Source organism: Caloenas nicobarica, chromosome 24 (genome assembly GCF_036013445.1).
Source record: "Caloenas nicobarica isolate bCalNic1 chromosome 24, bCalNic1.hap1, whole genome shotgun sequence".
Classification (NCBI taxonomy): Eukaryota; Metazoa; Chordata; class Aves; order Columbiformes; family Columbidae; genus Caloenas; species Caloenas nicobarica.
This window is the reverse complement of record NC_088268.1, coordinates 3,491,899-3,513,616: the sequence shown is the minus strand read 5'-3', so window position 1 is coordinate 3,513,616 and position 21,718 is coordinate 3,491,899. Positions and strand designations below refer to the sequence as shown.

Here is a 21,718-nt window from a genome sequence, read left to right as displayed (position 1 = left end):
GGTCAGGCCCGGAGCGGGGCGCGGAGCGGGCAGTGCGGGCGGGTCTGCGGCGGGGCGGGGGATGGACCCTGCAGCCCTCACCCTGAAGCTGCTGCTGGTCGGGGACAGCGCGGTGGGGAAGTCCAGGTGAGGTGCGGGGATGTGGGGCCGTGCGCAGCGGGCTGCGGGGCTGCGTGGGGCCGTGCGCAGTGGGATGCGGGCTGTGCGGTGCAGGCTGCGGGGCTGCGGGGCTGTGCGGTGCAGGCTGCGGGGCTGTGCGGTGCAGGATGCGGGGCTGCGGGGCTGTGTGGTGCAGGATGCGGGGCTGTGCGGTGCAGGATGTGGGGCTGTGGGGCTGTGCGGTGCAGGATGCGGGGCGGTGCGGTGCAGGATGCGGGGCTGCGGGGCTGTGCGGTGCAGGATGTGGGGCTGCGGGGCTGTGCGGTGCAGGATGCGGGGCTGCGGGGCTGTGCGGTGCAGGATGTGGGGCTGCGGGGCTGTGCGGTGCAGGATGTGGGGCTGTGCGGTGCAGGATGCGGGGCTGTGCGGTGCAGGATGTGGGGCTGTGGGGCTGTGCGGTGCAGGATGTGAGGCTGTGCGGTGCAGGATGTGGGGCTGTGGGGCGGTGCGGTGCAGGATGCGGGGCGGTGCGGTGCAGGATGCGGGGCGGTGCGGTGCAGGATGTGGGGCTGTGCAGTGCAGGATGTGGGGCTATGGGGCTGTGTGGTGCAGGATGTGAGGCTGTGCGGTGCAGGATGTGGGGCTGCGGGGCTGTGCGGTGCAGGATGCGGGGCTGCGGGGCTGTGCGGTGCAGGCTGCGGGGCTGTGCGGTGCAGGCTGCGGGGCTGTGCGGTGCAGGATGCGGGGCTGCGGGGCTGTGCGGTGCAGGATGCGGGGCTGCGGGGCTGCGGGGCTGTGTGGTGCAGGATGCGGGGCTGTGCGGTGCAGGATGTGGGGCTGTGGGGCTGTGCGGTGCAGGATGTGAGGCTGTGCGGTGCAGGATGTGAGGCTGTGCGGTGCAGGATGCGGGGCTGTGCGGTGCAGGATGCGGGGCTGCGGGGCTGTGCGGTGCAGGATGCGGGGCTGTACGGTGCAGGATGTGGGGCTGCGGGGCTGTGTGGCGCAGGATGCGGAGCTGTGCGGCGCAGGATGCGGAGCTGTGGGGCTGTGCGGTGCAGGATGCGGGGCTGTGGGGCTGTGCGGCGGTGCGGGATGCGGGGCTGTGCGGTGCGGGATGCGGGGCCATGAGGGATGCGGGGTTGTACGGTGCGGGATGCGGGGCCATGCGGACCGGGTCCCCTCAGCCCCGGGCTGAGCCCGCGGTGCGTTTTCCCGCAGCCTCCTGCTGAGGTTCACGGGCGGTGCGTTCGAGCCCCGCCTGAAACCCACCATCGGTGAGTCCCGAACCCGCCCGCCCCCGAGCCGCGGGCGGTTTTCGCTTCTTTTCCTTTGGGTCCCGTTGGCGAGAGGCGGGGGCGGCTGCGAGGGGATTCAGCGGTTCCTCCTGACAAATCTTCCCTTCTCAGGTATTGATTTTAAAGTGAAGAAAATGGTGGTAGACGGCCACGCGGTGCAGCTCGCGATATGGGTAGGTTTCGTTCTTGACAGACGTGTGAGAACTTCAAGATCCCCTTTTTTTTGTGGGTTTTCCTTCCCCCCTTTCCTTCCCCCCTTTCCTTCCCCCCTTTCCTTCCCCCCTTTCCTTCCCCCCTTTCCTTCCCCCCTTTCCTTCCCCCCTTTCCTTCCCCCCTTTCCTTCCCCCCTAAGTCTTCTGCGTGTTATGTGCTTCTGATGCAAATACACATTGTGTGCTCCTGATGCAAATACACGAGTGCCTGCCGTAATCATACAACGGTATCGCAGACAAAGTTTGTTCGAAACACTGATAAATGCTGTGTTGCTCTGGGGTTTGGATTTCCTTCAATTCCAGTAAAAATTCTGACTGCTCTTTCCTGCACTTACACAACTGGGTTTCACAAACCCTCTGTGAAGGTGTGGCTGTGCAAGAAAAGCAGGTGGTTCATGTCTGTATTTCCCAGGACAGCGCTAAAGTCGAGTAAACTGCAGAAAAATTATATTCTGGGTCATGAACCGATAATTTCCATCGAGGCTGTGCAGTGACCGTGTCTGTATTATACCAGAAACAGCCCAGATGCTTTATGTTGGTTTTAGAGTCTTAGCAAACTTAAAGCAGTCCTTCCAGCTGGATTCTCCTTTCCTGGTGCGGAGGAGCAAAGGGAGATTTTTTGGAACCACTGTGTCTCCTTTCCTGCAGTGTCTTTCACTGGAAACCCAGTTATTGCTCATTTCTCGTTAACTGATTAAGCCTGGTGGCTTGGCTTGCAGCAAGAGCCTTTTGTGGTTTTCTCTTTTGAGTCCCATTGATTTTTCTTGTTGTCTCACTCATGTTGCAGGTGTCTGTGTTTATCACTTTAACTTTCAATGAAGTCCTCTCTGTGCTTTTCTACCCATCCTCATCCATTTTCTGTTGCTTCTGCTCATGTTTTCTGACTGTTCCCCACCTTCTGTTGTCTCGTGGTTTCACTATCCTTACTGATCAGGAAAAAATTATTTTGTGTAGTTTAAAATACTATACTTGATTTTTTTGGCGTGTGTGGTGGTTTTTTTTGTGTTGGTTTGTTTTGTTTTGTTTTTTCCTTTGTAGGACACAGCAGGACAGGAGCGCTTTAGAACACTGACTCCCAGTTATTACCGAGGAGCTCAAGGGGTTGTTTTAGGTAGGAGGTATATGGAAGAAAAACATGGTTACAGAAAGTGTGCTCTTTATTACTACCTAAATGTGCATGTCTTTAGAAAAGGAGGTTGTCTAAGAGAATCACAGGCACAATTCCATTTTTTTACATTACTGCATCATTAGCTCGAACACTGAGTATTCAGAACCACTGGCAGGAAATAATGCTGCTTCAAAATATTTGGAATTAAAAATAAAGAGGTATGACACTGCAAGCTCTCGAGTAGATGAATTATTAGCTTTGTAGTTATTTGGTGAGTTTCTGGTAATAGGGCAAATGGAGTTCGTTTGTTTGTTCGTTTGTTTTTACTTTTTTTTCCAGAAACTATTGATGTGATTACTGTAAGACATGAGGTTTGTAGCACAAGTAATGGATGACTAGTTCCTTTCTGCATGACAACACTGATCAGAAAAAGAAGGGATTCTTATGAAGGCTGAACACCTTGATGTACAAAATATTCTGATTATGATGTGGCTTTTTAAACCTTAGTGATTAAATGAATGCAGTTACAAAGTTACCGGTGGCCAAAACTCACCTTTTACTCAGAATTTGTGTTTTTAGCAGCAGCGCGTGCATTTAGTTATAAATTAAATGAGGTGACAAAACGCCTATTTTAAAATATTCTACGTGGCCCAATTTGGAGCTAGTAACAAGTATAAGATTCAACTTGTAAGTCTGATTTCCAGTCACAGATTTATTGCAGAGATACTGCTCATGTTCTGTAATCCCCAGTGACTTTGGGTGAGTGCAGCCAACGCGTTCCGGCTCGGGGAAGACGATACGATTGATACATCTTTCTGTAATTCCCTAATATGGCTTATTTTTTGAGGGGGGAGCAGTAGTTAGCTAGCTGGGACTAAATTCTGCTATAATGAAGTAAATATTATTCAAGACTCCACAGCTGCTCATTTTTCTCTGCTAGTGTATGATGTTACAAGAAAAGACACTTTTGCGGGACTGGAGAGCTGGCTGAATGAGCTGGACACGTACACCGCCAAAAGCAACACTGTGAAGATGTTAGTTGGCAATAAAACCGATAAGGTCAGTTTAGAAACGCATCCTTCTACACTCTTCCACACATTACTCAGTTGTGACGCCCTAAGAGTAGCTGTGCGTGGAGGGGGAAAATCCAGTTGCTGATCATTCCGTGGTTTTACGGACTTCACAACTTCACTTCTGTAGTGACGCTTTTCTGGGGACTTCCTCCAAAATGGCAAATGTTGCTTATTTTAGTTACGTTCATTTGTCTCTGCAGCCTGATCGTGAAGTAGAGAGAAAAGAAGGACTCCAGTTTGCCAGGAAACACTCGCTGCTTTTTATAGGTATGTAACTGCTCCAAAAACTTGTATATTTGTATGTTTATTTTGGTATTGCTAAGTGTGAATGAAGCATACAATTATATTTCAGACTGACAGGTTAATTTACTTTTTTTTTTTTGAGTACTTAATTAATAGGAGTTCCTTTTGCTGCATTAGTTCATAGGCATAGATGTAGGTTTTAACTTTTTTCAGAGATGCTCTGCATTGACTGCAACTGGAAATGCTTTTCTCCAGAACAGATTTACTTCATATAATGTATAGGCATGAGTTTTATATTCTCTTCAAACTAGCAGGACTTGTAGTCTTGTAGATTTACTGTCACAAACCGAGAACAATTTCTGTTTCTCCATTACAGAGAGAATGGGGAGCTGTGGAATTTTTTTCAGGTGGGAAAATGAGATGCTTCAGACTAGGATGCATTTCTGGTTATCATATTCAACTTAAAGTGTGCCTTTAAGGGAGAATATAGAGAAGTCTCATTTCTTAAAAAGATTTTCTCTCTGCTTCCAAAAGAACTTCTTACAAAGCAGAATACTCCCTGCAAATAAGATAAAATTGCCTTTTTTCCCACTTCCCCAGAGACCAGTGCCAAGACACGGGACGGAGTTCAATGTGCCTTTGAGGAGCTGGTCGCAAAGATCCTGGAGACACCAGATCTTTGCGATAAAAACGCAGCGAAGCAGGGAGTCCAGCTAATGAAATCATCAGTACAGCAGGATAAAAGCTTATGTGGTGCATTTTGTTCACTCTCTTAAATCTACAGGTGTCTCTCCTGTGTGAATGGACTTTTTTTTTTTTTAAAAAAAAAGAAGGTGGGGGAATTCCAAGCCGTACTCTGTGCCTTGTTTGACCCACCAGCAGTTGTATAGATCCAAAAACCAAACCGATGAACAAAATCAAATTTCTCCTTCCCTTACGCACAGCAAAGATATTTTTCTGGTAACTGTCAGATTTTTCACTATTAAATCCTAGTGCTCCTTGGACTCTTGTCCTCTTGCTGTATGGCATTCAACATGGACTTTTTCTGAAATTCCTGCCTTAGCATAAAATAAGGTTAGTACTCCATTTTGTAATATTACTGAAAAGCTGCTCTTCCGCAGATTGGCATGGGAGTCTTTTAGACTCTGTACATTCAGCGACACTGGTATGTAGGAAATGTGCTTTTAATATGCAATGTAGTTTTGTTAAATGTAGTGAACAAGAATTACATCACACTGGTAAGATGCAAGGACCAAAAGGTCTTGTTAAATAGTACACTGGAAAGATTAGACCTCAGCATACAATGGAAAACAGGACCTAGTTTCAGTTAACATGCACCTGTACAATGCTCATATATTTTTTTTCCAATAATTGTAAAGCATAGGTGCTTCCAGAATCATCTCTCTGCATTTTCTTATTAACACCCATCTAAAAAAAATCCTGTGTGTTCAAATCTCCAGAAACATATACAAAGTCTTCTACTGGTTAAGATTTCTTCTTCAGGACTTGATGCAGATAATCAGATGCTCTGGAAGCACTTAAGTGATTTCAAACAAAGGTGGTGATAAATGATAAATGATGTGGAGCTGTAGCTCAACTACTTGGTGAAGTTTTAGCACCCGTTTTGGAGCTGCTGTGTTGGTGTCAAGGTGCTCTCGCATCAGGTGTGATTTGCAAAGATGTCTTGTAGAAAAGAAGCTTTTAAAAAGTTCTGTTTTAAATCACAGGCAGTTATTTTCATGTAGACTAAAAAAAAAGTCTCTGTTTTATGAGCTGGTGTGTTTGCAGGTTGTCTTAATGTTTGTCCTGCGTCAGTAGGAAGATGGGGAAAGGGAGCAGACTAATACTTGTGCAAGACAACTTGGACACATTGGGAGACATGGGATGGACACAAAAAAAAAATCAGCCACTAAAATATTTACAACTAGCCTAGTTTTAGTGCCTAATTGGAAAGGATTTGCAACATCCTTCCTACCCCGCTGAAGGAGCTTGTTCTGCAGGCATATTGGTTCCTGAAAAGAACCTTCTTCAGATGCCTTAATATTTGTGGCCAAAAGATGAAAATTGCAGTTGTGAGTGTCAGAGCTTTGGAAGTGTGGGACTCTCTGTGAAACTTTACTGTACAAAATGCACTATTTACAGTCTAAAAGTCACTCCGGTCTTCTACTGATTTGTTTAGTCTAAGTATTGTCTTTTAAATGACAGCTGCTATTAAAGATTTTGATTCAGGAAGGCAGTGTTGGCTTCTGATTTCGTTTAGTTTTTCTCCTACGGTCTTTATGTATCGCCTTCTAGCTAGACCAGCAGTTTTGCAGTGAATTTGACATTATTTCCCTTTTCTAATCCATATATTTACAAGACATTTTTATACAACCTTTCACTTAAACAGAGGATAACAAGCTATGACCTCACCCAACTGACTGGCACCCAAAATGAATCCTTGTTTAGCTTCTCTAACTCAGTTTTCAGCTGATTACACGCACTCTGGAGATCTTCTTTCACCAGCACCGCATCAATTAAATGTCCATACTGCTCTTCAATGAATGCTGCTGAATTAATAACTTCCTGCTGTTCTTCATCCTGCTGATCAACACGAGAAGAGGGTATGAAATTCACAGCGTGTCTTTTTAATTACTAGCATTTTAAAATATATTCATTACTAGCATTTTAAAGTATATTGACACAGTAAGTCATTGCTTTGAAAGGCAATGGAATGAGCTGCTACCACTAGGACCTGTTTAGTGCCCCGTTCTTGCTGTTATGCACGAGGAACTCTTCTGTATCATAGAAATCCAGCCCAAATACTTATTTAATGTCTAAAAAGAAGAGGTTAAAGTTCAAACACGTACAAGGGGGGATGAGATTTCTTCTGACGTGGGAGATTTCAGGATGTGTTTTTTCTTTTCTGGAATGAGGGGCTTCACAAAGATAACATAAGGCTTAAACTCGGGTGTCCTCAAGTGCTTTACTGCCTGCAAACAGATGGGTTTTGTTACAACATTTTCATTTTTTTGGTTTTGTTATATATCAATGCTCTACTCAAGCTGGGTTCAACAGTTTCACTACTACACACTGTGACATCTTGTGTACTACACCTCTGATCACAGTGACCTTTTGTTTCACTTAAAAGGCCAAACTGGAAATTTTAAACCTGGAATTCAACTGGGGTCAGATTACAAGTTTTGTCCTAGCCCAGGTACAAAATCTGCATCAAAATTTCCAATATTAACTCCTAACATGAAGGGATTAAGAGCAGTTAGACTGGCACTGGTTGCACCGCTAGTAACACTTCAGAGGCAATAGGAAAGTGCTTAGAAAGTGAATAAAATGGAGTATTTTTTAGACCGTACTGGCAGCCTAGTACGAAATAGTTGCTTGCTTTAAAAATAAGCTGCGGAACTTACTTCAGGTACCACATCCACCAAACAAACCTTCTTTTTGGCCATCACGGACCGGATTGCCTCAAGACTTGTACCATACAGATTTTCTTTGTATTCTCCATGTTCCACAAATCTGAAAAGTCAAGATTTTTAAATAACGTCCACAAAGAATATTTAACTTGCAACATTCAACAGCTGTTTCCTGAAGTCCCAGTAGTCAAATGTTGGTTCTAAATTGCTTCTTACTAAATTTCTGCGTTCACACTAACAGTCCAGACTGAATAAAGAGCTTTTTACATGGAAAGCTGAACCCTTCTAATACAACTAGTCCAGCTTTACACCTCGTTTTCGTATTCATATGGTGCAAAATTTAATTAGCGATATTTTTGAAAGACAGTCAACTACGCCAGTATTTTAAAATTAGCTCACTTGTTTTGCTGCACATCTGTCTCAAATGATTGCTTGGAGACAAAATTGTATTCTACTCCTTCTTTCTCATGACTTTTCCTTGACCTGGTTGTATCTAGAAGAGAATGGAAGCAAGACACAGGACAGATCAACCTTTGCAAACAACTCTTATTTTCTCTGTTTAATTCCAGTCACGTTTTCATTACCTCAAACAAGGTGGTTACACACTGGCAAGCTCAAATTAACATAAAATGCAAATCAAATAAGTTTGTTTTAAACTCAATATCAAAAATTATAAGACCAAAACCAAAGTTGTTTTGCTCCCCAGAGTGCTGTAACTAGCACAGAAATTAGGAAGTAGATTTCTTACACCTGATAGAAGCTGGTAGGATGTTCTGAAGAAAATTTAAACACACCTGTGTTGGCTGAATCAATCAATGCAGCCAGCACTATGTTATTAGCATTTAAGGAATAAAGTGGCCACAAACCCAAGTCAGTAAACGTTACTCACGTGGAACTGCAACTCCATATTCCTGTGGGTTCTCGGCCACCACCTTCTGCTTGAGCTCACTTAATTTGGCCCCCAAACAACCTAATAAAATAGAACTGACTAAGATATCTATAGAATAAAATACCGCAAAGAGAATAATACCAATTTCACACAATATGATGCAGGAATATGCTTGAAGACACCTGTACATGAGAGAGCTCATGACCCACCACATTTTGATTTGACAAACATCAAACTGATCCTTGAACAGCTCTTGGACAAATATTGTCAGAAAATCTGTAATCTTAGCAGTCAGTTTTACGAGATTCCTGTGACCTCCTGGGAAATTGGCTTAACATGAAGCTGTTAAGCACACAGAATTAAAACTGCATGTAAAATTTTGCTAGATAATTCTACTCTATACCTTTTCATCAATGGTTCTGACAGCGTAAGTATGCACGTGTTTAAGTGAAAACCAATGGAAAGTGAAGTAGAAAAATGAGAAATGGATTTGATGAATTTGGTTGGGGGTTTCTTTTGTGGTTATTTGTTGAAAAAATTGGAACCAATTGTGGATCTTACCGATCAAAACCACCAGCCTCTGCTGGTCACCAGGCTGCTGCTGATATTTTGTGACTTCTTCGTACGTGAGGAACTCCGCTGGGTCTGCCTGCTCCGCTTGTTTTCCCTCGTTCACACTGTTCTCCTTCTCTTTACGACTTAATCTAAAGCTCCTGCGTAAGCCAGCTGGCCAGGAAAGCAGAAGATCTATTAAACCATGTCTTCATTTACCTAATTTTTCAAGCTTGTTCAGCTCTAAGTTATTCTGTCTTTGAATACGAGTTACTCTCACAATGTTTTTATGATCAAATCAGTGCACACATGCCAATCTTATAGATGAAAAATGTGCATATCGGGTAGAAAACCAAGCACCCCACCTATTAAAAAACCTCTCATCACCTTGAGTTGCCAATTATGCCTCTGCACAGAGATAATCTAGTTTATGAATATATGGGAAATTAATGTAAATAAGCTATTTTGCTTTTTTATGTGGGGTTGGATTTTTGGGGTGGGGTGTTTTTTGGGTTTTGTTTTTTTCCAGGGGGGTCATTAGGGAAGAGGAAAGGGATTTTGGTTTCTCACCTATGTACTGGCCGTTGAAATATCCTTCACAGTCACAGTCTTCTGTAAATTACAAAGTGGGGAGGGAGGGGAAAGGGGAAAAGGAGAGAGGAGGGGAAATATCTTAAATAGTGCCTGTAATACGAGTTTGGCTCATTGCTGCAGGAAGAAGTAATTTTATCTCCTACACTCTATGCACACACTTTTCTAACACAAATACTAATGATACAAAAACCTATTTGCCTTGGCTAGCAGTTTGTATTTTAAAAAAATCCTTGATGTTGATACTACACAAGAGAATTTTACATCTCGGTATTTATGGTTCCCAGAATTTATGCTTTTCGGCATTCGTTACATTTGAACAATGCTGCTGCTAAAAGTATAATATTCAGACTTAGGTAAAAAAGATGACTCTGCCAACACAGAACTCTTTTTTTTTTTTTTTTATAAATGGGTATGATTGTGTAAGAATATTGTCTCTTGATACTTCAATATCATTTGGGCTTGGAAAAAGGAAATATGAGCTCTAAACAGCTTCATTTTGACTAAGTTAAATTATCATTGCTTATTAATTCTTGATTAAAAAAGATTTGATGCTTTTGTCATACACAAATATGTAAAATATTATGCAAATCTATGTTAAAAAAAGCCAACCTACCCCCTCCTCCAACTAAGACCACCCCCAAAGCCCCTTTCACCAAAGATGATGGAATATCAATACTTGGAATATTATTCACAAGAAGCACGTATGATGTGGGAAAAAAAAAAAAAAAAAAAAATCACAGCATGCAGAATTCAACAGAAAATATCTGATATTTGGGAAAGTGTGTGGTACGGTGACACAAACTGCATGAGCCCAACACAGTTGCTCGTAATGAAAATAACACAGAAAACAGTCCAAATGAACAGCAAAGAAAAATCCATTTGGATTGATACGGGTGCTCTAAAATGTCAAAGCCCAATATTTCATTTTTTTTTTTAAATACCAGATACAAAGGCTTTGGTCGTCTATATTCAGCCAGAAAATGAGTTAGGAGAGTACCTACCTTTATCAGAAGACTGATCATCTGCAGTTAGCATGAAAGGCAGAGTTGGTATGATATTAAAAGACTGGCAAATTATTTGAGTAAAATTAAAGGGAATGGAAAGGAAGGTTCTTCTGGTCTGATTTGCTTAAGAGGCTTTTCTAACTTCAAAAAAAATGCAGTAATGTACCCTTATCAACGTTTTTGTTGTTAAAATTTAGTATTATAGCCAGTTATCAGCTTAATTGTCTCAGAAAGATCTGAGAAAAAGTTTAAATAGCAATCATCATTACATGCCTCCTAACACTGAATGTAACGGAAACTCATTTGGAAAAGCTTCGTGTAAATCAGTGATGCTATCTTATAATCGGGTTGAGCATCCTTCCTCCTCTTTGTAGCCTAAAAATTCCCCTAAGAATACCTGTATCTTGATACAGGTGATTTTTATCCTCCTTAAAGCTACAGTTTATTTTCATACGAGCTTGGAATAATTTCATGCACTTATGTAAGAATTTTAAGAAGTGTGCAGAGGGTTACTTTTGCAGCTTTCAAGTTTCAAACCATAGAAAAAAAAAGTGAACACTGGCAAATTTTAAAACACCTAAATGATGTGTAAGGCCTCATGTTCTTGAAAGTAAGAAGAGAGGGACAGCTGTAGTTTTTGAAAACAAGAGGAACCAGTAATGCTGGGTAAAGCTCAAACCCAAGTCCTCTGACGTGGCAGCTTATTTCCATGCAAATCAATTACACAGCACATATTCAAACACATCATTATTGAGAGAAAAATCCTGAGAAGCTGGTATCAACTGAGGCATTATTGAAGGAACAGAGCAGACTTACATATGGGTTTCTTCACGGTTCTGGGGTTCTGCAGAGTGCCAATTGCTCTTCTGTAAGTCAATCGTCTAAAGAGAAAATAATTCTATTTTACCCATGTAAGCTCAGAATTATAAAGAATTTATAGCATGTTATAGCACTGAAAATAAAGAATGAATAGTGCCTTTCTTCAAAAAATAGAAAATGTCTCTGATTCAACATTTTAAAAAACTTCTTTAAAACTATGACAGTCTCAGACTGCCCTGATAAGTTACTGAGAGAGAAGACTAAAACATTTCAGGCTTTCATACATCAGAGCAATCAACAGCACATTACTCCTATCAATTAATTTTTTTCTATTTCTTTTTCTCCACCTAATCTTTTTTTCAGGATTAAAAATCTCAACCTATTATATTCTATTCCTGCTTCAAATCCAACTTCTATTTGCCATTTTCACAAAGGATGGGCAAAATTCCTGTCTGCCACAATCCTAAAACTCTCAACCTCAAAGAAAACTCAAAAATATATAACCTTTGTCCAAAATGATCTGTGCAGCTACGCACACTCAGAAATCAACAGAAAGATCAGATATGCCTTTTTAAACTACTACTACATGCATAAATTCAAAATTGTCACAATAAATCAGCGTTTCCTCTAAGAGGAAGGCTGTGTAAGTACAAGTCTGTGAAACACAGTATCTCCATAAGCCAAGAGGGTCAAGAGACTGATATTCCGTATTTCATTTCATATGTTTGTTTAGCAAGTGCTTCTGTCCTTGTTAAGTCAATGGCAAACTAGCCAAGGAAAGCCAGGAAGTTAATTATATAATTAGAGAAGATGGAGATTTTTCGCACTTTCCTTTAAGCATCTGATATTCACCCTGCCATGATGCTGCTCTTCATCTCCTGAGAAAAAAAGCAGCATAAAATCGGCGTGACACGATTTGAACAAAACCAAATCCGTCATCTTCACTGACAAACCTTTCTTGGAACTGTTTGGAGGGGATCAAGCCCGCTCGGAGGTTGGTATCCCCAACACGCTTTGCTTGCCACCACGTGGGATCGTCTTGGCTTACGACTTCCAGGACGTGTCGTCTCTTAAACGGCAGCCCAGCCTCCTGGCAAGGAATGGCTCTGTCTTCTTTGGGGTTATAGCAGAAAAGCGCCCTCATATACACCTTTAAAAGAAAGTAACACATCCTTTCTTCTTGGCCCGTTTGGACTTTCAAACTACATTTAAAAAGCTGCCCCAATGCTTATGCTGCTAGCTCTGTATACTCTTCATCTCTCCCTTATGCTTTATGGTACTGAAAAATACTGAAATCAGTATTATACTCAAAAAACAGCACCTCTATTTTGACTGACTTATGCAGAAAAATAACTTTCAAGCACATACGCAGTCATTATGTATTGGCATTGAGGAACACGGGACTCAAAGTCCCAAGAAACACAGTTCACAGCCTATGTAAGTAAAAAATGGAACAAACGGACAGAAAAAAAATTGAAGGAGAAAACAGTAAAAAGGGATTTATGGCAACGTTGCCCAGTTATAAAGACTGTCCTTTAAATGTTCTTTTAATGCATCAAAATCTGTTCAACTTCAGATTTGTATCTTACCACGATTTAACACATCACAGCAGAACTACTTTTAAGTGATTTACACAGCTTCGAGGAAAAATTTGGCAACTGAGAGCAGGGAAGCAGAAGTAGAGGCTGACAGAGGAATCCTGTAAGGGACCAGCTGCTGATCAAGGAGGGCAAACGAAGCACTCGGTGTGTAGATATTTGCAGTGGGCTAATGAACTCAAATAATTAACGCAGCTCTGTTTGCAAACAGGTCTGTTGTGCCTCGAGCAAGTGGCAAAATGCCCAGTGCTAATGGACACAGAGCAGCTGTCACAGCGAGAGGAGACGGGCAGGAACACCCATTTTAATTACGTGAACAAAAAGGAGTGGCTGGATTTCAGGAATGCTCCAAAAGAACGCATGCCAAGACGATGAAGAGGAGAGAAGTCATCTAAGTAATTCTACTGAATAAAAGGGCACCGCGTTTTACAACCAGAAACTGCTCTACTATCTTTTTAGTTCAATAATGGGTGTGTGACGCTCCTCGCTGAAACAGCAGCAATCGTGCACTTAGAGAGGTGCCAGAATTGTGAAAATACGCAAAATGCACACTTCAGTATTTCACTAAGTTGCATACCTTGCTGTCTTTTAGACGATCTTCTTCTTTGATGGCTGGAATTATTTTTAATGTTATTGATCCCTGAGACTGAGCCTGAGGAAGAGAGAAATGGTTTTTGACTTTGAAAGCAGGACAAGGACACAATGCAGACTATTCAAGTTCCAGTTTAGGAGCAAGCGTCTGTCTCTTCTTCTCAGAACTTTAATAGGCCCAGTTAATCCACTATTTAACTTCTTTACAGACACTATCATGATGTTCCATGAATCCTCTGCAATGGCATTTTGGAGACATCCACAGTAACTATTAATACTCGGCTACAACATATTAGGACCTGCATTAAAATCCCTTCATTTGCTTTTAGCAAGTGCATTAATTTCTGGATTACAGCTCACAGGGTGTCTGTGGCTTTTAGTACGACATTAACTTCAGTTTTTGCAGAGGAACCATTTTCAAGCGCTCCTTTGAAAAATATCGCTGTATTTTCCCAAATAGCAGGTGAAACGTAAAAATCTACAAAGTTAATGTCTACTTTCGCCCTAAAAATCTTGCTCATATCGCAAGGAATCTGCTCGTAAAGAACAGACTGACAGCTCTACTGGACACACAGCCAACATGCCGTGTTATAAATACTCTGCTTATCTCCTGGAAACATACTTTTAATTTGCAATTTGCTCAACATAAACAAAGCAGGAAAGGGTAGCTCTTTCCATCATCTATTGTAATTACTAGACGACCAAACAGAAAAGATCTCAAAATGAAAATGCAGACCAAAATCTGACTTATTTCTTCTGGTCGTTTGTGGAGCACGGCGATACCATTGACTTCTCTTAGTTCGTCCCCAACGTGGACAAGACCTGAAAAAGATGGTAAGGAAATTAAAATAAATCTACAGATTAGAAAGTGCCACTCTGATGTCCAGCCTAAGTCAACTGCGTGAACCTCCTCCTACAAGTTATAGGTTTATTTATCCCGTTTCAGTAAGAAATGTTGTACTTGTGTTAGTTAACTACTGTTAAATGACATAAAAGAATTTCCCAGTAAAGCAACACAATACACTGAATAAACCAAGACACTAGATTAAAAGTAAAAACCATTCTTTCCTTTTTTTCTAAAGCTTAGACCTACTTCTCCCATGCCTGTTGGCATTTTTTCTCAGCGGCTATTTTAGACAAAAACACATCTAATTAAATTAATAGATGACTGATGAAATACAGAAATGCTAAGCACATGCTCTAGCCGTTTCACATTAATCAGATTACATTAATTTGAAGAACGATAACGATCAAGAAGAAAGCTATAATTAGCTAGTATTTTTTCATCGCAGTAATTCATTAATTTGGGGGTTGCATTACTTGTATATTAATAAAAGTGCATGAGGCTTGGAGTCTATAAATCTCCAATAAGGCCAATTCAGCTTATTTAACAAAACCTGGATGATCGCCTTCTAGAAAATGGATGGTCAAATACTGCATTTAGCTCAAGATTATCACCCTAGGTATGTGTATACAGTACGTGTGTGCATGCCTCACTTTGGAAATTTTAAAACCGTTTACGAACGCAATTTTAAATCCCCCTTTCTTCAGGAATTTACCGCTGCGATCGGCTGCACCCCCTCGCATGATCCTGGCTACAATCACCGCTCCTGTGTGCTCGTCTCGTCTGATGGTAGCTCCCTGAAATAAAACACACCCCCCCAAGAAACCAACACAAAAAATTCACTTAAAATACAGTCAGCAGTGAAATAACATGTAAGCTAATGTGTCTTTTAAACCAGAATGAATTTGGTCCATAAATTTTGTCTTCCTCCTTGACAATTTTCACCATTACTTGACTTCCTTTCTGCCAACTTTGCCGAGTGCTTACACTACCTACATTATTGTGGTGATCAAAGTCACTCAAGTGTGCAAAACAAAATCTCTTACAAGTTTTCTCTATGTATTTTCTGAATTTTTATACAATACAGCCAGCACTTTTACGTACAAAAGCAAGGAAAGCCAAGTAATTAGATTTTTTTTTCTTCTCCTACCTCCGCTGGCAATACAAAGCTTCCATCAGGAATTAAATCACTGCTCTCTTCTTCTACCTACTGTTATATACGAAGAGCAGATTTCTTCCCCAATGCAACTGTTTTTTCTTAGGAAATCAATTCTTTCATTCCCATTTGCATAAAATTAGTACCTTGTCAATTAAATGTTTACATACAGGTATTGCACATATACTCTTAGTCACTGACTGTCATGCAAATGCACATTCATTGAATGTTAGCTACAAAATGAAAAGAATTAATATGTATAATAAGCATAATTGCTTCAACACATACAGTTTCCTCAGAGATCATGTCCATACTCACAATAACGCTTTTGCACTACAGAGTTTTCTGATTAGAGATGGGTTATGTTACACGTACCAAAGGTTCTTTATTTTTCACTAGCCGAACAATTTTCACTGATTCCTCATCAAAATCATCAGCAAAGTTATCGGGTAGAGGTGGAAGAACCGGGTCAAAGTTCTTCTGTGCTACAGTGTCATGTACTACAAGCATCGCCTGCACAAAGGAAATAAGAAAATGTAACATAATGGGGTAATAATCCAGTTTCCAGTTCTCATGTTTCCAACATTATAAACTTAAACCTCCCCCTTCCCACCCTCACCATAAATTCCCCCAAAAAAGATTTAGCAATTATCTTACCCATCATGTAAACTACATATTGGTATACACCGATATTTAAAGTAAATCCAGGTGATAACAAAGCTCAGCCTAAATAAAGCTACAGAATGGAGGTGGACTATGGAAAGCAAGAAATAAATTCATTAAGGTGTCTGGCGTGGTTTTTTACCCTGAGATGTGGTGTTGACAACAGCTGAAGTAGCTCTTTTTCTTCATTATTCACTGGTGCGGTCTGCAACTCTTCTATTACCTTTAAAATAAAAATTACCAACCTCAAAATTAAAGGAGCAAGATCATATATTTGCAAGTGAATGTTTCAGGTGTTTGCAAACTTCTGTCATCCTTCAAAGTAGCGCGCACAGATAAAAACCAATCCCAGTCCATAGCACAGGAATCCCAAAAGAAATGAAAGCTACTTCATCTCTTTTATTTTTACTAGATAGTACAGGAAGAAATCGTCAGAAATCAGGATCCTAGTCCCTAAATATACATTTTAAGAGTGAGACAAGAATTTTTACTCACATCTTCAACTAATCCTGCTGCGCTATGTAAAACAGGAGTCGGACTCTGTCTTTCATAATGACGGAGTTTTTCATGAATCTGAAAAAGATTATTCAGGTCTATTACCACAGAGAGATACAAAACCTCCTAAATATACCTACAATTGAATATTTTTATATTTAATGAATATAATTTTTCAGAGATAAGTGTCAGAAAAATAACCCCTCTTGGGGTTATTTGTGTTTTGTTCAGGAGTCTTTCACTTTTCTTTTTGCTCACGCTAGTTTCACAGACAGACAGAAAATCTGTTAAGACTTCAGTAGCTTAAGGGAAAAATGAAATAATTTCATGCTGCTTTTTAGTTATGGGGAACTGTATGTGCATTTTGGCAATCAAGGCAGATAGGATTTTTCTAAACAAAATGCCAACAAATGTTTGAATGTTCTTCATGTTTGTGTGCAAATAAATCCACGCTCAGGTCAGCACAGAATTCTAAACAAAAAAAAAAGCTTTGGCAAAGTGGAGAGTTGATAAATAAGGGAACACAGAATAAGTAACTTGTAAGGAAAATGTACATTCATAAATGAACTTTTACCTTCATCAAGTAGCTGAGACTCTTTTCACTGAAGACATCTCTCAGAAATCCCATTTCCTCTTTATGATTTGAATCGGGTGTCAGCTGAGATGTCAAAAGGGCCAAAGTTTCGTGCAATCCTAAATTTAAATTCAAACCAGGACAAAAGCTTTGTAGCCAGCACGTGTCATGGGATGTTCTATTGCAGACTTAGCATCAACTACATTCACTTGGAAGGCAGAATATTAACAAAGCTTACCAACACCTATTGAGAAAATACTAATGAAGTGGCACAGCAAGAAGCAGATACAAGGGCTAATTTTTAATAAATATTTGTAGAAGCCACCAAGCAGTCCAAGTTTGTCCATAGAAGCATTTATTCAGTGGCTCCAGGGTCCCTATGAAACCAGGTGTTTCCTGAAACCTGACCAACTTCATTCATTTCCACCTTTTCTACTCCACCTTCCTTGTATTCTTTAGGTAATTGCTAAGAAATCTAATTGAACTATCTTAATTCTATTTTATTTAACTCCAATTCGAATTCATTTTCTCTGTGAAACACTAAGATTTCAGTCACTGGTCTGTTGAAAACATGTAGATTAGTTACCTGAGTCTTCCGAAAGCACTGGCATGGCTTTGTTCTTAATTCTTGAGACAAATGTTCAGCTTAAATCAACACGATTGTTTCTTCTGTGATTCAGAGGGAGTCCTGAAACAAGCAGAGATAATAAAAGCTCAAGCACGAGAGGAAAAATAGCAACCATGTACAAAATAATAAATTCCTAATACATCTTCCTCTCAAGCGTTTGGTTGAACCTTAATTAGGCGGAGTCCTGCAGTTATTCTGCTATGCAAGTAGTGACACGAAAAATATTACATTATATAATAAACATATGGTACCTTGGATAAAGCTGATGCTGAAGAGAGCAGATGCTTCCCTATTCTGTTCTCATGATAGTTTTAGAAGGCCTAAGTAATCGTCTGAAAAGACAGAAAATAAAAAAGCATGCTGCAGAAGCGATGTCTAAAAGCACCGATCAACACCATATGCACAGAAATAGAGCACATGGGAAGATGCCACAACGTTCTGGGGATTCTTAAAAGTGCAACTCAAAGGAATTTCCATCCCCTGGGCATCCTGACACAAACCACGCTACAATTACGTGCAACTCATGGTAGGAGCGTCACTCCATCAAGTCATGAGTTGTAAGGATGCTACAACTCAGGCTCCTGCCGCTGCTCAGAGATTCCATTAGAGGCTTTTATTGCTGATTTTTCTTGTCACTGAAAGCAAATGAGCCCTGAGTAATTTCATTTCAAACTGAAAAATCGATGCTCCTCATCGCCAGTCCAAGATGAAACACTTTGTGTGTTCCAGTGCATTTAAAAATCTTGTTCGCGCTCATAAAATTCATGAGGCTAATGCTTGCAGAAAAATAAACAACCAGAACAGCACGCCAAAAAAAAATCTATTAAAAAGAAATGTGGGATACTCCAACTCTTTGCGAAATGCAATAAAGGATGCTCCTGGTGTTTCTATTTGTAGATAAATCCCTGATATTTTGATCGCATGGCACAAGTTTGATGGTTTTCTGATTCAACTTTATTTTCATGAGCTGCCTGAAAATACCGTAGTACAGCACGGCAACTTAGTGTACGCCAGCGTAGCATGTTCTAGATCCCTGAGTTTCTCTACCACATACTGAAATACTAATCTCAACAGTCACTTGTGTTTTGCACCAGGTATTTTCTACTGCTGTGCTTAATTAGCCCACCTGGGTATCAAAACATAACTGAGTTCTCTAAGCAAGTGAACTGAAACTGTTGAAATTCCACTCTAATCCATGGATCGTACTCCAGTGTGTCACATATACTACATATTTATTTAATTAACTTTCAAAAGCATCATTATTACCTATTGCTCTGAAGAAATAAGCATTTCACACCCCCCGACACACTTCATGCCAAAAGAAATATACAGGCAATTCATTCAACCGCTCCAATTCCTTGATTATTGTATTTCATTTGACACATATTTAAAATCTCTAATTATCAAGAAAGGGAACTTTGATCGCGTGCTCTGTCTTTGTAACAACATGTGCTTCCCACAGTCAAACTTATTTAGCACCAAAACCCAAGGAAACCCGAGTTATTTTCCAAACTCTTATTGAAACAACATCCCCCACAGGAATCCAGAAAACACATGTTTTAACATCTCGAAAACCTGGCAGTAAACCCAGGAGCAGCAGAATTAGACAAGTCAGGCACCGCAGTCAAGATGGAGGCATCTCCCATGCTCTGTAAATCCCTGTTAGCCGGGACCGACTGGAATGAACAGTCAGAAGAATGAAAACCATTCCATATCCAATAATTTGCCACCGGCGTGTTCCATGTCAATACTCAGCGCTGGCTTCGAGGTATTAAATTCGGCCCTAGCATGTGATATTTTGAAAGAGGGGCTCAAAACCATGAATCTATCTTCTCATCGTAGTATGAACAGGCTCAAATACACTTTTCCTTTTTAAAAAATATCTACCTTAAGCCCCAATTCATTTTTCACACGTATCCTTGCCCCACTGTTCCTGAGACAGGATGTTTGAGCCACGTTCCCTGATTAGGAAAAGGACCATTGATATTTGGAAAGGATTAAATAAAGTGAACTGATGCTCTACATGGGGTCAAAGAAGGGGATTAACCTTGGAAAATAAACCTGGTGTGGTTCACAGCCTGATACAACACAAAGCTTCTGTAATCCAGATATAGCGGTCAAAATGGTAGATCTCATTTCAGAAAGCAGTTCCATTTTAACATCTTTGCAGGAGATCACCCCGTTGATTAGGTCAGCAAATGCATCTGCATGTTAACGAGATGCCAGCTGACAGCTATGACACAGGATTTCTGCTCACTGTGATCCTGTGCACAAAAAGTGTCCACATCGTACTGAACTGGTCGTTTGCTGGCCACTGTACCTGCTTTGGCACTAAGGTGTGACTGCTCTGAGGGCTTGAATGAATCACAGAATCATTTTGGTTGGAAAAGCCCCTCAAGCTCATGGAGTCCAACCATTCCCCCAGCCCTGGCACTGCCCCGTGTCCTGAGAACCTCATGTCCGTCTGTCCAACCCCTCCAGGGATGGTGACTCCAGCACTGCCCTGGGCAGCCTGTTCCAATGCCCCACAGCCCTTTGGGGAAGAAATTGTTCCCCAGATCCAACCTCAGCCTCCCCTGGCGCAACTTGAGGCCGTTTCCTCTGGTCCTGGCGCTTGTTCCTGGGGAGCAGAGCCCGACCCCCCTGGCTCCAAGCTCCTTTCAGGCAGGTCAGAGATCAGAAGGTCTCCCCTCAGCTCCTGTTCTCCAGCTGAACCCCCAGCTCCCTCAGCCGCTCCCAGCACACTTGTGCTCCAGCCCCTCACCAGCTCCGTTCCCTTCTCTCAACTCGCTCCAGCACCTCAAGGCCTTTCCTGGCATGAGGCGCCCAAAACTGCCCCCGGGATTCGCGGTTTGGCCTCCTCAGTGCCCAGCACAGGACGGTCACTGCCCTGCTCCTGCTGGCCACACCAGTGCTGGCACCAGCCAGGATGCTCGTGGCTGTTTTAGCCACTGTCGCCCAACATCCCCCCCGGCCCTTCGCCACCACACCCCGCGTCACAGCTCGGCCCCGCCCGGCCCCAACATGGCGCCGCCCGGCCCGCCGCTGCAGGCCCGAGAAACGCGCCCCGCGCTCCCCGTTACCTGCGGCTGCGGGGCCGTGCGGTGCGGCCGCCTGCCCCGGCGGGACCCGCAGCGGCTTCCCCGGCTCTCTCCTCCCCGCAGCCCCGCTCCGAGCCCGGCTCATGCGCCCTCAGCGCCGCTCGACGCGCCGCCTCCCGCCCTCCCTCCTCCAGCCCGCCCGGGGCCGAGCAGGCCGTTAAAGTAGGACAGCTTCCCCGTATTCTCCTCAGGTTCAGAGAATGATGTGAAGGAAAATCAACATTTCCCTTGTTCTGAGCCAGCGGTGCTTCCACCTGCGGTGCTGTGGTTGTAAAAGCGTAGGAAAACTCGTAAAATCTGCCAAAACAGAGTGAGGGAGGCATGTGGAGACTCATCAGCGGGCTGCTTTGGTCATTGTTAAATAAAATTCCATTTGGAAAAAACGCATACGTTAACACAGTTTACTAAAATTACAGTTACACAAGTAATTATCAAATACATCCTACTCCTTTACAGTTAGTTCTTCACTGCAGATGGTTTGAGGATTTGCTCCGTGTGGTTTTGCAGATACGATGGCAGCAATATTACTAAATGCATACAGGATCGGCCGGTTTCTTCAAATATAAGTTAATCATTACAAGAACAGCGAAGAATACTTTACCAGTCTGCTGCAGCTATGAGGAGAAAAAAAAAAATCAAATTGCTGTTTCTTGTATTCTTGGACTTCTTTTTAGTGAAGCAACTTTCACTTACTATACAAGAGGGGAAAAAATATATATAACAAAAAAGAAACAACAACCCCAGTTCTCTCCGCTTCTCCCGACCCTTCA

At 42.1% G+C, this 21,718-nt stretch overlaps 2 protein-coding genes across 2 annotated transcripts; one reads left to right on the top strand and one right to left on the bottom strand.

Moving 5' to 3' along the window:
• Window positions 1-46: 46 nt before the first annotated feature.
• LOC135998272 (ras-related protein Rab-18-B-like) lies at window positions 47-6,281 on the top strand. The gene is made up of 7 exons (XM_065651438.1): window positions 47-126; window positions 1,318-1,373; window positions 1,506-1,567; window positions 2,645-2,717; window positions 3,655-3,773; window positions 3,988-4,054; window positions 4,631-6,281. Exons 1-7 carry the CDS (start codon window positions 62-64, stop codon window positions 4,804-4,806), a joined length of 618 nt encoding a protein of 205 aa, XP_065507510.1. The 5' UTR covers window positions 47-61; the 3' UTR covers window positions 4,807-6,281.
• On the bottom strand, window positions 4,872-21,020 carry MPP3 (MAGUK p55 scaffold protein 3). The gene is made up of 19 exons (XM_065651439.1): window positions 20,931-21,020; window positions 17,806-17,907; window positions 17,220-17,338; window positions 16,646-16,723; window positions 16,293-16,373; window positions 15,863-16,000; window positions 15,047-15,128; window positions 14,224-14,309; window positions 13,474-13,548; window positions 12,252-12,448; window positions 11,296-11,360; window positions 10,477-10,497; window positions 9,452-9,493; window positions 8,891-9,055; window positions 8,330-8,410; window positions 7,840-7,933; window positions 7,435-7,543; window positions 6,880-7,002; window positions 4,872-6,610 (listed from the first exon to the last, which is right to left on the bottom strand). Exons 2-19 carry the CDS (start codon window positions 17,828-17,830, stop codon window positions 6,431-6,433), a joined length of 1,761 nt encoding a protein of 586 aa, XP_065507511.1. The 5' UTR covers window positions 17,831-17,907; window positions 20,931-21,020; the 3' UTR covers window positions 4,872-6,430.
• Window positions 21,021-21,718: the final 698 nt, after the last annotated feature.

Coding starts and splice junctions, on each gene's coding strand:
- LOC135998272 (XM_065651438.1), top strand. CDS start 62: ATGGACCCTGCAGCCCTCACCCTGAAGCTGCTGCTGGTCGGGGACAGC. Junction 127..1,317: donor AGCGCGGTGGGGAAGTCCAG/GTGAGGTGCGGG, acceptor GTTTTCCCGCAG/CCTCCTGCTGAGGTTCACGG. Junction 4,055..4,630: donor ACACTCGCTGCTTTTTATAG/GTATGTAACTGC, acceptor CCACTTCCCCAG/AGACCAGTGCCAAGACACGG.
- MPP3 (XM_065651439.1), bottom strand. CDS start 17,830: ATGCCAGTGCTTTCGGAAGACTCAG. Junction 15,129..15,862: donor TGAAAAATAAAGAACCTTTG/GTACGTGTAACA, acceptor GTTTTATTTCAG/GGAGCTACCATCAGACGAGA. Junction 7,544..7,839: donor ACAGATGTGCAGCAAAACAA/GTGAGCTAATTT, acceptor TTGACTTTTCAG/ATTTGTGGAACATGGAGAAT.